Source organism: Calypte anna, chromosome 1 (assembly GCF_003957555.1).
Source record: "Calypte anna isolate BGI_N300 chromosome 1, bCalAnn1_v1.p, whole genome shotgun sequence".
Classification (NCBI taxonomy): domain Eukaryota; kingdom Metazoa; phylum Chordata; class Aves; order Apodiformes; family Trochilidae; genus Calypte; species Calypte anna.
Genome location: NC_044244.1, coordinates 174,498,159 through 174,511,638, shown reverse-complemented (window position 1 = coordinate 174,511,638; position 13,480 = coordinate 174,498,159). Strand labels below are relative to the sequence as shown.

The 13,480-nt window shown below is 37.3% G+C and overlaps 1 protein-coding gene across 3 annotated transcripts in view; it reads left to right on the top strand.

Moving 5' to 3' along the window:
- NBEA (neurobeachin) overlaps window positions 1–13,480 on the top strand; it is a 464,261-nt gene that overhangs the window by 435,114 nt on the left and 15,667 nt on the right. For all 3 annotated transcript variants that reach the window (XM_030449922.1, XM_030449935.1, XM_030449928.1), the window contains 5 exons: window positions 2,422–2,511; window positions 3,880–4,072; window positions 5,960–6,031; window positions 7,947–8,102; window positions 9,025–9,195. In XM_030449922.1, the coding sequence (XP_030305782.1) occupies window positions 2,422–2,511; window positions 3,880–4,072; window positions 5,960–6,031; window positions 7,947–8,102; window positions 9,025–9,195 (682 nt within the window). The remainder of the gene's footprint in view (window positions 1–2,421; window positions 2,512–3,879; window positions 4,073–5,959; window positions 6,032–7,946; window positions 8,103–9,024; window positions 9,196–13,480) is intronic.

The window sequence follows — 13,480 nt, the reverse complement described above, 5'->3', positions numbered from 1 at the left end:
CTTTGTGAGCGCAAGCCAGTAAAAATATTCAATGTTACCTGGATATCAAGGTCTTGATTCTGCATTTGTTCTTGTTACAGAGGGACTTGGCATTAACTTAAATGTTTTTAAATTACAGTTGTGTAAAGTATGTACCAGGACATCTTCAGCTGTAAAGTAACAGTTGCTTTTGACTGTTATAAGTGTCTATTCCTTATCATCTGAAAAAATCTTGCTGTTTTTTTAACTTACTCTGCTTCTCTGTCTTTTCCCCTGTTATTGTTATACCTGAACTGGGAGGCAAAGCCAGCAGATTTTATGTGTGTAGAATTTACATACAAACAATCAGAATATGTTAAGAGCAGACAACATGAAAGTAAATGTGTAAATTAGTACAGGGCAGCTCTGGAAAAAAAAATTAATAATTTATTTCAGTGGGAGTATGAGAGAACAGAAGTATCACTTAAGGGATCACAATAAAGGCTGAGAGAGGATGATCTGTTTTTTCTTCAGTATTGCTGCCAAGTACCATTCACACCCTTATTTCAGTGCAGAATTATTTCAAAAATTAAAATGAAATTAACCTTGATAATTATTTGAAAGAAGAAATATGGAAATTACATTTCTCAAAATACTATTGAAAGACCTGTGCAGAAACATGTATCACACAGTGCCTGATATTGCTGGTATTAGTCATTGCCTGAAATGAAATTCATAAACAAGTATAATTTCCTTTCCTTCTTCCTGCTAGCCAAATCAGTTACAGAGTACTGAATTTAATAGAAAATACAACAATTGATTTGCCTTGAAGTGAATTTTAAATTCCTGTCTAAATTGTCTGCGTGCATGAAGGTATCTGCACAGCGTGTAAAGAGATGGAAGGTATAGGTAGGGGCTGTATGGACTTGTGCACATGTACATGCATATGCCTACACAAATGCACTGGTTTTGTATAAAATTACTCTGTGTTTTTAAAGAATTCATCATTAAATGACGTGTAATAAACCTACAATGCTCACCAGTTCCCAAGAAACACTGTGTCTGAGGGACTGCGAAGCCAACTCTGAATGAGACAGCAGGCAAAAAATAACCTGTACTGGGAAAATTACAGCATCAAATGTGCTAGGGATACAGTCCATTGAAAGTCCTTCTGCCATGTGACTGGGCATCACATAAGTTTCTTTTTCAGTAAAGTTTTGGTTTGTAGTATTCCATTATGTACCTGTCAATCAGGGGCATCAAGAGTGGTAAACACTAGTGACCTGTTAAGAAATCTTTTTCTTGCATCTATGCTGTGAGGTTGAGGAAAACATAAATTGGCTTGTAGGAATTACAAAATATGTAGACTGAAAGGATTATTCTGTATCATGAAGTATTTATTGTGCTTCTTACCATTTTAGGTCTGAAAAAAAGAATGTAATTTACAAAGTAATGTTTTTGGTGGTTTTTGCTCTTTCTTGTGTGGTAGCATATGAAAAATTCATAGAGCTTGGAAGAAAAATATTAAGGGTTGGTAGCATAGAGTACAGTATATATATAGGTACATAATGCACATTTCAAAATCTGACAGTTTTCTGTGAGCTTTCTCAGGTTTACAGCGTTAAATAAAGTAGCACCTGTGTATTTGAAAAATATTGTTCTTTAACATATTGCTTTTAAAAGGAGCAATCTTTTGCCAAAGTTTTAAAGAACATATTTTAAATATTAATTTGTTTTAATGAACTGTTTAAGTAGTGGAAGTACGTGGACTCTGTTCTACTGCTTATCAAATTACTCCAGATTTATTCTGAACGTAGATTTAACTCTTGAAGAATGCATTGAACTTGCTGAAGTTTCATTTCAAAACTGTGAAGTGTGAAAGCCTATAAACAATAGAATAAAATTAGGAATAAGATAAATAGTCAGTGAATGTATACAACTCGAAGAGCTTTTTACAGTAGTCTGAATGTGCTGGGCAAGATTCGTTTCTGCCATTTTTTGTTTAACCTTCTGAGGTTTTTATTGCAATAGTAATTTTTTGTTTCTCAATTTGCTTTTCTTTCCCCCGTTTAAGATTCCAGAGGCTTATTTTATTAGAGATCCTCACACTTTCCTCCTTACAAAGGACTTTATTAAGGTATATATGTTCTTTTCAGTGAAAAAAAAAAAAAATTCTCTCTCAAGACCTGAACTGCATGTCCTCACAGGTTAACATTTTCAAATATAATGCCAGCTACTGGAAATGAGTTAGTTGGTTAACTGAAGCATGCTTGAAAGGAGAAGCAAAGCTTGTCTACAAAATACTAACACTTGGATGAGTCTGCAGCCTGGGAGGAGAGCACCGGGTGAATTTTCTGGACTTTTTTCATGGCTGACTTGGGATATGCCTGCATTGTCACACAGTGTGTTGACCTCTCTCCTTGATGCATATTGCTCATGACAGTCCCTCTGCCTTGCCTGCAGGCCATGGAGGCGCAGATACAGAACTTTGGACAGACGCCATCCCAGTTGCTCATCGAGCCCCATCCACCTCGGAGCTCTGCCATGCACCTGGTGAGACATAACTGCTGGCAGGGAATGCTTTCCCTTTGAACCCAACGATCCTTTGTAGGTCATAAAGTACCCATTAAGCAACACTCTTCATGCCCTCTGATGCCCATGCAGCCAGACTTTCTTCCATGAAGAAATGGCTTGCGGTGCTCTAGCAGAGCAAGGTGGAGGTTGGAGTAGTTTTAGCTTCCTATGGTCTGGGATTTCCACTTTGATATTGCATGGAAAGGCCCTCTCTTCATTACATACAGTTGATAAATGCATATTTACGTTCTTATTACTGCAAGAGGTGGGAATGTCTGCAGGCTTTTCTTATAGGGAGCCTGTTGTTTTGTTTTAAAGGATGGGTTGTTAGGGGCTGATTTTTGAACAATGCCTGCTTGACAAAAATGAAGTATTGGAGTACAAATAGTACTGGAATTCTCCCCTGTCTTCCCCTGGGAGAATACGATGTATATTTCAAATTTCAACTTGAATTCAAAAATTCATTCCCAATGCATTCTTCCCTGTGCCTTTTGCAAAGAATTATATGAAATAGCCAGATTGAACAAGAAAGGTCTCTGTGCTCCTCAGTGCCTTTGATTGAATGCTTATAGCTAGGTATAGTTTTTAGGTTTTGTAAATCGAAAGTAGTACGTAGTTTTTTCAATCATTTTCTCTATCTAGAAGGAAATCACATTATATAGTTGTAATCACATTATATAGTTCTATTCTTAAGATATGGTTACTATATTTTTAAGAATTTCAAGTCATAAGAAGAAACTTTAAGCTTCTAAAAAATATGCTTGTTATAACAATGGTTGAAAAAACATAACAATAAGAACAACACTTAGTAACATTATTATTTATAGAATCAGAATTGTTTGGATTGGAAGGGACCTTAAACATCATCTTGTTCCAATTCCCCTGCATGGGCAGGGACACCCTCCATTAGACCAGGTTTCTTGAAGCTCCATACGACCTGGCCTTGAACATCTTAAAACTTTTTTTTTCAACCATTGTAGTTTGTAGGATTTCTATTTACAGTTTATTAATTTATTAACTCGTTCATTTGTATCTCTACTGTATTAATATTGGCTGCTATATTATTTTAGGTTTTACTGTATATTAATTAATGCTAATGGTCATTCTGTGCTCTGTAACAATAACCCCTGCCATACCTACTCTCTACTTTCCCTCGTGTAATGATCCAATAATAGCTTCTGATCTTGCACTCCTCCATCAGTAGTGTAGACTCTCAGGTAGTGTTGTTTCCCCTGTATGTGCTCATGCTTGCCTGCTCTTTTTTTAATGTGTTTTCCCTCAGACTTCCTCACTAATTGTGTTATCCCTTCTGTTTTCTTCTGCTCTCTTCTCCTTTCTACTCAACAGTGTTTCCTTCCACAGAGCCCCCTCATGTTTAAAGATCAGATGCAGCAGGATGTCATCATGGTGCTGAAGTTCCCATCAAATTCCCCGGTCACACACGTGGCAGCCAACACGCTGCCCCACTTGACCATTCCTGCCGTGGTGACTGTCACCTGCAGCAGGCTGTTTGCAGTCAATAGGTGGCACAACACAGTAGGTAGGTTCTCCTGGGCACCTTTCATTCAAATGTGAAGACCTGAAGAACGTTCCATTAATGTCGAGTGTGATTGAGCTAGACGTGGGTTAATCTCACTCACCTGCCTGTGCACAAAAATTTACTGGGGTTTTTTGGTTTTTTTTTTTTCTGTTTCGTGTCAAATAATCAAAGCTTGTGTTTTCTCCTATGTCATTCCTAGAAACACTCTTCCTAGCAGCAGCACATCACCATGGTAGCCAATCGATTTGTGGTTACATCAGGATCAGCCTTTGATATAATGCTTCTCAGGAGAGAGCTGCTCTTTTTGACACAGCCAATATTAATATGTCCCACATTTCAAGAATATGTACTGGCATGCTAGAGAGTGTTCATCATTGTCAGCTGCTTGAGAGAGATTTTAGGTCTGTCCAAGAGTTTGTCATAAGCTTTCCCTTGGGTCACCATTAGATAATGTGGGGACCTAAGCAGATCTAAGCAGCTAGACACTGAATTATTCCACAGAATATTTCCTCATTCCCTCCCAAAAGTCCATCCAACAAGGTCATCTCAAATTTCCTTTCCAGCTCTTCTCCTCACCTCTCCATATTGCCACCAGAACTACTGTGTCTCATCTGGGCACATAGGTTCTGGGATAGTCCTAGGTGTTGAAAGGTTTAATCTTCTAAATTTTTTTTCAGCCCTTATGCTGCAGTATCTGGAGAGTTTTAAGGTTTCTTGTCACCTGGGAAAAATAAGAAGGTACCTAGTGTTTGAGAGGGTGACTCAGCAGCTGGTTCAGGAACTTCATAGGGACTAGGCAATGAAAGAAAAATCCTCCATGCACAAGAGAGACCCCTGGACAGAAGTGGGGCCTCCTGGAGAGAGATTTGTGATATTTAGGTTAGATATCTATCTCCAGTAGAGAAAACTGGATTCTAGATCATCTAGAGGTTTCACTGACTTAAATGTAAAAATATCTTCAATAAATAATTGAAGTGAACTTCTCTTATGCAAAGAGAAGGCTAATGACTGGTTTTCCAAACAATGAATGATTAGAATAATGAATGGGAATTCCCTTATAGGCACACATCAGAGGAACTATCAGAGCAAGTGAAGTTAATATCACTCACATTCAGCTGTAGTTTCTGTTTTCTTTCACTTTCTCTAGTTGTCTACTGCAGTAGTAGAAAATTTATTTTTTTTCTCCAGAACTCTGTACCTGTACTTAAGGAGAATATTCTTATGCAGCATGGCAGCTCCTGAAAAAAATGTGATTTCAGTAGTGACTGTTATGATTTATATGCTAGGGAAGATGCTCAGAAGAGCCAGAGCAATGCTGTCCATGTAGGAGAGCAGGTAATATGAAATATGCAACCCCTAATGCACATTTGAACAGCTTCAATACTGCTCAGGATAGAATTAATAGGAATAATTGTGGTGAGTTTACTGTAGCCCAGAAATTCCCAGCTAAAAATTCTAGATAAATGCATAAAATGGTGCAAATTTCCATCACTTACACGTTTTTACATGTAAGAAACTTGTAACAATGTTTAATCCAAAATTTTTTTTCTGTGCTATTATAAGGTCTCATCCAGTGCTCAAATATACAAATATTTCCCCGTTACATTATTTTAAGTTAGTTATTTAATGAATGTTCATGTCTGCAGAAATCATGATGAATTAGAGTTCATATATTCATAATTACTATTATGTAGCTGAGTAATTAGCAAATGCATATTTGTGTAGCACAGAGGAAGAAATCTTAAAAGATTAGCAGAACAAATAATAGTAAGAAGTTAATTTTTATATATATATATATATATATATATATGCCAACAATGCCATTGGAAACCTAAAAAAATCTGATAAATTCAAACCAATATGCTTTATTCTTCCTTTCATGGGCAGGTCTTCGTGGAGCCCCAGGATATTCTTTGGATCAAGCCCATCATCTTCCAATCGAAATGGATCCATTGATTGGTATGTCAAAATGAAAATGTAGCAATACATTTGAAAACAGCATTTTCAAGAATTATTGATTAATCTGTATTTGTATATTATGCTTCATTTAACACAGAGATAGGAAAATATTTATTCTTGTTGGTCCTGGAGAACTAAAAGCATTAGCTGTTGATGCTGAATGAATAACATGAGTGTTATTTTTTATTAACATCACCAGCAATTGGTATTTAAGAAACAGCCAATTAAGTCAGTTCCATTGGCAGCCCATATTTATAATTCTGTTCTCCTATCAGGTCACATTAGTAAAATAGAATGAGAGGGTCTGGTAGAATTTATTGTTTTCATTTCTTACAGCCAGCACTGTGTACATCAGTGCAGATGCAGATCTAATTATTTGAGAAAGTGATTTGACAAATAGCATCATCTAAAACAGTTAGAGAGATTGCATGACTCTTAATTCCAAATGGTAATTACTTTTCTTTAATTGCAACTATTTGACTTGTGGTTGGTTATTTTGTTTGGAGGTTTTTTTGTAATTTGTTTGTTTGTTGTAATAGACATAATTTTGAGACAGAAATTTTGAATACAAAAGGTTCTAAGAGAAAATTTTGCACCATTAGTGAGAAAAAAAAATACATTTTTAAACATCCCCAGACAAAAAGTTCCTTTTTTTGCTTTGTGACAATATTTGCAGTTGGAAGATTTATATATTAGTACCTCAGGAGGGTTACCTTTCTCATTCTGTATGCTTCATTTGGTGATATAATGACAATGATTTTCTCTCCAGACTTTCCTCTCAAAAGCTTGGGCACAAGTATTCTACCTACCTGTTATGGAAATTTGAGTAATTTGTTATTCATTATTTTTCAGTGGATGGACATAGAGGGTTGGGTAATTTAAATGTGTTCTTGGAATGTACATAAATATGTATACATTTTAACAAATTTTTCTACATCAGGAGAAACATAACTCTCAGGGTGAGTTTTATCTCACCTAACTTCAATTAGCTGAAGTTAGTTGTCAAGATTCCCCTCTATATCTACTGTAGAAAGGGAAACTTTCCTCTGGAGTTGTCTAGCAGTTGGACATCAGGAGGTGACTTGCCATATGAAGTGATGTCTCTCTCTCCAGTCACTATAGGGAGAATGTAGATAATGAAGAGATTATTTACTGAAGAAAGTTAATGTTAGGTGAGAGGGAACAGACCTTCATTGTATTGCCAAGGCTTCTCTGTTGTGTTGCAGTAAATAAAGTGCTCATTAGCTGGCTACTCCCACTCCTTTCTAAGGGTGTGGGATGGTGGGATTCTGCAGGAACTCTTCCTTTTTCCTCTGTCTGGAGGAATTCCCAGGTGACATTTCTTATTTTAACAACACTGGCAGTGACCTGGCTCTCTGCTTGAGGAGTAGGTGGTAAGACTATTGACTAGGCACATGAGATTTGAATAGCTTCATTGATTGAATCCTTGCATCTTTGATTTGCTTAAGCATGTGTCAAGGTTATACACTACAAGCTGGGAAATTTTCTGTAGGAGAGGTACCAACCAGCAAGATTTGACTTTCTGCAGTATTATTAGCATTGGCTTGGTATTTTAAATGGACTTATATCACTTTCCTTTATACAGTTTGGGTTTGGAGACTACTTCAGCAGTGCAGTATTACCACATATTATGCAGTGCATCAGGCAGTTTCTAAGAAATTGTCATCTCCTGTAAAATCTTTTGTCTTATTCAAATGGAAACCAGAAATCTCACAATAATTTTGTATTTCTGACACCCATATAGACAGCTCTAAATGTTCATATTCAAAATGCTTACTCAACAACAAATCCACAGTTCATTGAAAGGTAAATGTATTCATTTTCTCCTGTAAGTGGATGACAGGAAGGTGTTGGAATGGCTTACTTGTAAAATGTGTTTTGCATTTCGTTACAGCCAATAACTCGGGTGTGAACAAGCGGCAGATCACAGACCTTGTGGATCAGAGCATCCAGATCAATGCACATTGCTTCGTGGTCACAGCAGATAATCGCTACATTCTTATCTGTGGCTTCTGGGACAAGAGCTTTCGAGTTTATTCTACAGAAACAGGTGACCCTAAAACACAACCACGTCTTCCTTCTTAGGTCACAAAGTGGGCACTAGATGATCTTTCGAGGTCCCTTCCAACCCCTAGGATTCTGTGATTCTGTGATGTGTAATGCCTTTGCTTTCCCTTCAGTAAATGATAGAAAGGAGTTTATAAAATCTTTCATTACTTTTTGATCATAATCATAATGATTATGTTTTGTTTGGTTTGATTTTTTTGTTGGTTTTTTTTTTTTTGTTTTTTTTGTTTTTGTTTTTGGTTTTTTTAAGATAAAAGGAGATGCAAAGACATACATTTTTGTAAATGGTAATTTTCAAAACTGTGGTTATATTCATGGAACCACTCATACCAGAAGTATCCACCAAAGTCTTTGTTACCATATTTTCATGGCTGTATTTTTTTTGTCTCTATTTACTTCATATTGTAATGCCATAGGTTGCGTAGCCTGCTACCAGGAACCAGTAATTTGTTTCTTAGTCTGATGGCTTAGCCTAATATCATTCAGTATTTTGCTAAAAACTGATGGCAATAATAGAAAAAGGTGATAATCACAGTAAACCTTAATTTGACATTAACATGGAATAAAAATTTTAATGTAACAAAAGTTCACGTGCTGTATTATGCATATCATTCACAAAATTCACAAATAGTATTCTAACACCACTGCTTAAATACTGATGGAGCTGTAACTCCACTTAATATTCAGCGACGGCAGCACTGACTTGATTTTCAGAGATAAGAGGCTATGAATTGATATACACAGCCCTCAGTAAAAGAAAGTTGAAATATGTAGTGAACTGAATTGGAGACACAAGGCACAAAATACATTTGAACTGAAAATCTGTTATTTATTTAGTTACTGATTTCTGTACTACTGCAGCTACTTAAAAACGCTGAATTTCTATCACTTTGCACTCCCTCTAGGAAAATTAACTCAGATTGTGTTTGGCCACTGGGATGTCGTGACTTGCCTTGCCAGATCAGAATCCTATATTGGTGGTGACTGCTATATCGTGTCTGGCTCTCGTGACGCTACGTTGCTGCTTTGGTATTGGAGTGGGCGACATCATATTATAGGTGACAATCCAAACAGCAGTAAGTATCCTGTAAAAACAACCTTCCTCAGAGGTCTTCTGTCACACCTATTCATTTTTAGCTTTCCTTCTGTCAGCTTCAGAAGGGTACTACCAAATGTATCAATTATTCACCTGCAGGTTGAAAGTTGGTATAAGACAAGCACCACATGCTAAGCAGTTCATTGAGTACTAGCCAAAAAAATGTTTAAACAGTCTGTGCGTGGTAACATAATAGTATGTGAGTAATTCTTAAATTCAGAATTGCCTGTATCACTTATAGCATCATGTCATCATAAACTAGAACAAGATGGTTATGGCCTTTAAGAGACAGGATGTATATCACTATATTTTGACTGTCCTTCCCCCAGAAATATTTTTGGCATTTTAACTTACTCCTTTTGTGCTCCAGTGTGCTCTATCAGCTGCCCGCCTTTTCAAAAAAGGGATGTCTCACATGCCATGGAATGAAATATTTTTGAGAAAGGTCTTTCTCTAGCAAGCAAACCTTTTGTGAAGAAATGTAACTGAATAAAAATAGAAAAAGATAAAATGTCAGGGTTAGAGTTTGCAGGGGACTAACTATCAGTGCTTTGCAGAGTTAAGGGGACACAGTAATAACAATAATATTAATTTATATAATGGTACTTGAAGACATCCACTAATTTCCAAGGTCCATTCACCCAAGCTAGAATCGTGACCATAACTAAAGACAAGAGTAATTTTTATTCATATATGGTGGATGTTTTGTACAACACTAAATTAATTTCATTTAAAGTAGTTTTGTGATTCTGAGGATTATTTTCAGCACAAGGATATTGCGTCTTTAGATAAACATAGAACGATCCATCACTAACAATTTTGATCTCTGGTTCAAACACTGGAGGCAGTTGTAGACCTGTCAGTTGGAGACATCTAAATGAAAGTATCTCTTCAACCAAATGTCTGGTAGAAAAGTATTTTATTTGTTACAACTTATTTTGTTAATTTTGCATCAATTCTTGTTAATGGTGTTTTAATTTTATTCCATTTGTCTTTAAGCAGAGCAAAGGCCTTCTAGTCAGAGTAAGAGGAGACTATGTTGCAAATAGTCACAGCCAGGCAAATGTAATCTTGCAGGCACAGGTAGCAACACACAGGAAGGTTACATAGCTAAATCTCCTGTGCTAGTTTCCAAATATATTGATCAGATTTCTTTCTGCTCATGTTTAAAACATACTGAAAACTCATGTTACAGAGTCACAGAATTGCTCTGGTTGAAAAAGACCTTTAAGATCACTGAGTCCAACCATCAACCTAACTCTGCTGAGTACAATGCTAAACCATATTCTTAAGAACCACATCTATGTGTCTTTCAAACACCTCTAGGGATGGTGATTCAACCACCTCCCTGGGCAGCTTATTCTGGTGTTTAATAACCCTTTCAGTGAAGAAATTTCTTACCTAATCTAAACCTCCCCTAGTGCAACTTAAGATCATTTCTTCTTGTCCTACTGATTGGTTACTAGGAAGAAGAGACCAACACTCACCTTACTACAACCTTCTTTCAGGTAGTTGTAAAGTGATGAGGTCTCCCCTCAGCCTCCTCTTCAGATTAAATAGACCCAGGTCTCTTAGCTACTCCTCATAAGGTTTGTTTTCCAGACCTTTCACCAGCTTCATTAACCTTCTCTGGATCTGCTCCACTATCTTAAAATCTTTCTTGCAGTGGGGTATCCAGAACGGAACAGTACTTGAGCTGTTTGTTGCCTCACCAATGCTGAGTAAGGGGCAATCAGATCATTTGTCCTGATGGCCACACTATATCTGATGCAGGCCAGGATGCCATTTGCCTTCTTGGCCACCTGGGAACACTACTGGCTCATATTCAGTTGGCTGTCAACCAACATACTCAGGTCTTTCCAGACAGCTTTCCAGTCACTCCTCCCCAGTCCTACAGCATTGCATGAGGTTGCTGGGGCCAAAGTGCAGTGTGTCCCATTTGCCAGTCCCCACTGGGACCTTCCTGGTTAGCCAGGACCGCCAGTAAATGATGGAAAGTGACTTTATGAACATTTCTCCCAGCTCCCTCAATATCCGTGGGTGGATCCCATCTGTCCCCATGGACTTGTGTGTCTCTAAGTGGTTCAGCAGGTCACTGACCATTTCCTTTTGGATTATGGCAGCTTCAAACTGCTCCCCATTGCCATCTTCGAGCTCAGGGGGCTGGGTACCAAGCAAACAAACTGGTTCTGCTACTAAAGAATGAGACAAGGAAGGTATTAAGTACCTCAGCGTTCTCCCCCTTCCTGATCACTGTCTCCCACTCCATCCAGTAGGCCACAGAGGTTCTCCTTCTCTTTTTGCTGCCAACATATTTGTTAAGGAATTTTGTGTTATCTTTGACAGCTGCAGTCAGATAGATGTTGAGGAAGAACGATGTCATCACTACTATTGCTGTAACTACACCTTGGATTAGTTAACGTGAATGTGCTAATAATATAGTAGTGCTGTGCTATAACCAGAAGTTTGTATGTTGTAAACATGTCTTTATTAACAACTTCTTTGACTTTCCATGAGCATGCATCAGTAAGGATAGATCATGAGTGAATATATGCCTGAATGACCTACTTCTACTGTTTCTAAATATTTCTTCTAACTACTGATGCCTAGGTTCTGTTCCCTTCCATGAACAACACGATAGCTTGTTGTATGACTGATTCCCCCTGTACACTAATTTTCAGGAGTGAAACAGTCTGAGCAATATTTATAAAAATACCTTTGAAATTTTACATACTTTAAGCCACCAGTAAGAGTGGGAAGTAAGAAGCAGGAAATAGATATTTCCTAATATATCTTCTAGATTTACGGATAGAAGATTAGGATTTACCTTGCAGGAAAAAATGAAAGTGAGATGTTCACTGTAGGTCAAATCCAATTAGTTAACATCTTTTGAATGAATTTCCAGAAAGATGTAGATGATATTTTCAGGAAAGAAAAGGAGGATTAGTTTTTTTAAAAGCTGTCATCTGGAGACACGGATAAGGTATTTTATATCACTGACTGTAAGAAGGTGAAGAATTCAAAGAAAAATGTCAGTTATAGTAATTATCTGGGTTAGTTGCTTGGCTTCATGATGATCTTTTAAGCTGAAAGACAGCTAATTATCAATTTCAGCATCAATGCACCCAGTTACCAAAAGGAACTTCAGTTGTTTCAGAAAACATAAAGGGAGGGAAAAAGTAAGCCCCTAGTTTATAGTTTAACATTTGTATAGAAAAACATAGATACCATTTTATTAGAAAACAGCAATCACAGTCATTTATTGTGAAATAGACTGGGGCAAAATTTTGTCAGAACAAATTTCTTACCAGTTCTGAAAAAAATCCATATTCCAGAATCCATGATTTACATAAAATCTTTTCTGTCAGTAACCCAACCTGACTTGTGTAGAGCCTTCTGCTGAAAAACCTGTGCAGGCATGTGCTCAGGGTGTCACCTCACTTGTGTCTGGGTATATAACAGAAGCAACTCTGGTTTAAAGAGAAGAATGGAGAAAAACTGTGTCTTGGAAAAGACTTGGAAGTGGCTATTCCAGCTCAGAGGATGCAAACTTGCCTCTGAGAGCATGCTGAGCTTAATTTTATAATTTAATAATACCTTGTAATTTTTACAGTCAATGTCTTAAGCTATCAGTTTTATTCCACAATAAGAAGCAAAAGGGAGTTTCTGGTTCAGTTTGCACAAATCACAGTGTCTTGACACTTAGCTCAGTTGCTGTGAAAAGACTGAAATTTTACCAGATTTATATACAGTGTGTTCCATGGAGTGATTTTCAAAAATAACTTGCAAAAAACCTTCTGGTGTAGAATGTTTGTCCAGGAAGTGGGAGACTAAGTTTTTGGTCCCCAGAGAGTGGGAGAATTCAAACCCATGTTCCCATATTCACAAGCATATGCTGGCTATCAGGCCATAAATTAATGTGGGAGCAGCTCCCTCTGAACCTTCAGCTTTGGTGGAAAGCAAAATTCTTTACTCTCTTCTTGTTTGTGGATCTTATGTGACATGATGACTGGATAAAAATAGAGCTTAGTCAAGGAATCAGTACTGAAGACTGCATGCCTTTATCAGCAATACATAGAGCAAATCATCTTTAACAGCAATATTTGAACTTTCTCTGGTCCAACAAAAATTGGCTTCATGGCTCTGACATGGCTCCCACACTGGTGAGAGAAAATGTAATTTTCAAGCCTAGACTAGAGGCTGCTGCCCGGGAGTGCTTCTGGAAAGTGGGAGATGTGGTATGAATTCCTTTAGGCAGAAGTGGA